A 3,696-nucleotide genomic window follows, 5' to 3' on the forward strand; every position below is an offset into this window, starting at 1 on the left:
ACACGCGGCATTCGCAACAAGCTGTGTATAACTCGGTTCGCTTAGACGTCGTTAATTCGCACAGTCTTTGGGTTGAATGAAAGCTTGTTTTCTGTATGTACCTTAGTATCATCCTTGTGCCCGCTCAAACGGCACACACAGTGTATAAAAGCTACATGCCGCGACCCTCTTAATGGATGAAATTTACCTGAATCCGAGAATGTTCGCCCTTTCAATTCTTGATTAACGCACGCACGCCCTCCGCCCCCTCCCACGCCGCCACCCCTTTTCCAGCGTTCCAGCGGTGTTACGTCGGTTCTTCCAACGAATGAATACGAACCTCTTTATCCGGCGAGCCACGATGCCAGCAGCTTTCATTTTTATTTGCGCGAGAAGAAACGCGACTTCTGGGAGCATGAAAGCGAGCGTTGAATGCGGGTACTTGTCGCATCCGTGAATTCACCGTCGATATCCTTTTTTTTTGCGCTCTTTCCTCGCTCTTTTCCCTCGCTGCCGGGAATTTGTGGCGCATCTTGCTCGACCGCGGCCAACCGAGCGTTTAATTAAACGTTCTTGCCGTTAATAAATGCAAAAGGATAGTTAGTGTTTTTCCCTTTTTTCCTCTCTTTTCGTCGCGCGTCCGTTTCGTGTGTAACTACTCTGTACGACCACACGTCTTTTGCTCTTTTGTCTTCCTTTTTTTTTTTTTCATCCTCTTCGAAGAAAACGGGCTCGAAGGGACGCGTTTATATCGCGTTTAGTATTGCTTGAATTTCGCGTACGATGTGTCCAGACGAAGGAGTATCGCGTGTGCCTGTTACTTATCGTTATATGACATATGTCGAACGTTTAATGCAGATCGAAGAATTTCGGGGATTTCAAGAATCTCGGTAGGTACAGTCCGGCGTGGTTGAAATCTTCCGAAATCGCGGGTGCACTCGTATTAAAACTATTTCGAAACTTCACGATGAATTCTGGCTCCCTATTGTGATTCCGAGGTGAGTGATTTCGAAACCAGCGCTGCTCTAGTCTTCTTGCACGCGGGGCGAGCGAATTACCTAACCGGCGATGTTAGGTAAATACAGATCAGGTGTGTACGGTTGCAAAAGGGAAGGCGGAGAGAGAGAAAGGAGAGTCGAGTGGAAATTATTCGGAATTCCGTGGGTATTAATTCGATGAGAAAGTCGACACGGTGGGCTGGTCACGTGACGGAGGCTTGCCTAGAATAAAGTCGATTCGAGATCCGTAAACCGAGAAAAGTGAGAAAAATCAACGTGATGTTGGTGGACGCTTTCGACGTAGCGTTTCGCCGATCACCGCCGTGCATGGCCGCCGGTTTTTCCTCTTCTACAAACAGAAATGTAACGGTGAGAAAATAACGTTTGTTCGCTCGGGAAATAGATAACGCGGAGAACGTTACGGCAGAAAGCTAAATGTTGCACAGAGTGTCTTAAAAATTAGTCTCATATATGATTACTCAAGTGAATTCGAAAAGAAACGAGAAAGTGTCAATCATTCCGTGTATATATATTAATTATTGAAGATTCAGAACGTGGAAGTTAAACGTGGAATACGACATTTTCCTGATCGAATATTCCATCTTTTCCTGGTGCATTTTGTATGACGTTTCTGAAAGTGTCCGCGGTAATCTTGTTAATTTCTGGACCAATATTCTCTTTAAACCTTGCACCGCTGCTGACGCCTATAGGCAGCTTGAATATTTTCTCGCGCTCTACCCTTGCCACCTATAGGCGTTTCGAATATTTTCTCGCGCCGTGCCTTTCGCGTCTTTTGACACGTTTTCATCTCAACTTGATCCTTAATCTTTGTCCTTCGCGCACTTCCGTCTTAATTCGATAAAAAAAATTTTCAAATGATAAATTTTAATTTTTGCAAGTTCCACTATAATCTTCCGTAATAAATCTCCCATGTGTCTACTTCGCAACTGTCACATACCAACTGACAGTGTCGCATTATGGCAGCTAATTAAAGCGTGGGACTAATTTTTGGTACACCCTGTATAAGCACTAATTTCGCGATTCGATTCAATTCGACGATAGAAATACTACAAGCGAGAAATGTATTTTCACGAAAAGGAAAGTTTCTGTAAACGATGGACCGTGTTTTGCTTATTCGAAAGAAAGTCGAAGAAAAATTGAAGAAAGAGAACCAACCTTCGATCACGTGGATCATGATATACGCTGGCTTGGCGTTGCTCGGCGAACAAGTGTAATTGGCACCGTGGGAGCGTTTCACTTTGTCGACCACGAGAATCGAGCCGTTTTTCGTCGCCTCTACTCGAACCCCCGGCTCGTCGTCGTAGTTGATCATGCGACCCTCGCGATACCAGAAAATGAAGCTGGGCGCCTCTGTGGATGCCATCAGTTGACACTCCAGTCGGAGGCTGGACCCTTGCTTAACGTGAAGGTCCGGTCCTCCGGGAATTAACGAGTACGCCTCTGTGATACTCAGGCGAATGAATCGTTGCTGAACTGGCTCCGTTTGTATCTACACACGACGTGCAAACGATTGTTCCCATTGAAAACGGTAAACACGTGCTGTTAGGTGTAGAGATAAGTTCTTTACGACGAATTTCGGTTGAGTGCATATGATGAGACACGAAGGGAATCCTGTATTATGAATTCCTTAATCCAGGAGAAACAGTGACTGCAGAGATCACAATCAACAGCAACTCTTGAATTTAAATGACGCCGTCGAAAGAAAAAGGCCATTATCTGGACAACGCAAGAAACAGTTGATACTATTTCACGATACGTCTGCCTGCATACGGCTGCAGGGGCAAATGAGGTGATTTTCTCACTGGATTGGGAACTTTTACCGTATGCATATTACTCCCCTGACATTGCACCCTCGGATCATCACCTCTTTCGATCGCTACAATATCGCTTAACAGACACGCAATTCAAAACTCTCGAAGACGTTCGAAAAATGCCCAGACGAGTATATAAATCGCGTCCAAGCCACCGAGTTTCTATCGCGACAGGATTCGTAACTTACCAGAAAAGTGGCGAAGAGTCGTAGAAAACAACGGCGAATATTTCAACGATTAACTTTTTATATATTTTTTTAAATAAAATGTTTACTTTGCCGAAAAATCGGAAAGAACTTATGTCTACACCTAATGGATTTTGTTACTTGTAATTCTATTTGTCACCTGGCACTCGTAAAGGCCAGCATCGTCGTGTTTAACATTCTTGATTAACAAATTCCAATCTGGACTATTGGAGACGACCACGAATCGCGTGTCGATTGCATGAGTGCCTCTACCCACTGTCAAAAGTTGTCTGTCCTTTCTTCTGATCCAAGTTACCTGAAACGAGAAATTCATCGGTGAATGCCGATTTTACTCGGTAAAAATGGTCGGAGTGTTGAAAGGTTCGATCGCTAAAACCGTTGATATTTCACGATGTTGCATTTTTAAAGACACTTCCGGTTCCCGGTTGTTTCGTCCTCTAGCTAACAAGTATTATATTATAGTGCATATAGCGTGTAGGTATATATACTACAGTTTCGAGAAGACCGACTCCTTCCGTGGTATTTACGGGCCATCCAAACTGAAGGAAAGTAGCTCTGATAATAAATCCTTTCCCCTTCCGTAAGTACGAAGTATCGTCATCCGGCTTATCCATCCGTAATGCTATTTTCATCTCGTGACGGCCGTTATTCTTGTGTTCACGGCAAAGACGATTTGGACAA

General features: G+C 44.3%; 1 protein-coding gene across 1 annotated transcript in view; it reads right to left on the minus strand.

Moving 5' to 3' along the window:
• Positions 1 to 1,027: 1,027 nt before the first annotated feature.
• The window catches only part of LOC108580369 (neural cell adhesion molecule 2-like), a 25,769-nt gene continuing 23,100 nt past the window's right edge, over positions 1,028 to 3,696 (minus strand). The window contains exons 3-5 of the mRNA XM_017944104.1: positions 3,155 to 3,310; positions 2,154 to 2,487; positions 1,028 to 1,326 (exon numbers count right to left, since the gene is read on the minus strand). Coding sequence (XP_017799593.1) covers positions 1,181 to 1,326; positions 2,154 to 2,487; positions 3,155 to 3,310 — 636 coding nt within the window. The 3' untranslated portion in view covers positions 1,028 to 1,180. The remainder of the gene's footprint in view (positions 1,327 to 2,153; positions 2,488 to 3,154; positions 3,311 to 3,696) is intronic.

The sequence above is a fragment of the Habropoda laboriosa genome, unplaced genomic scaffold (assembly GCF_001263275.1).
Source record: "Habropoda laboriosa isolate 0110345459 unplaced genomic scaffold, ASM126327v1 scaffold9, whole genome shotgun sequence".
NCBI lineage: Eukaryota > Metazoa > Arthropoda > Insecta > Hymenoptera > Apidae > Habropoda > Habropoda laboriosa.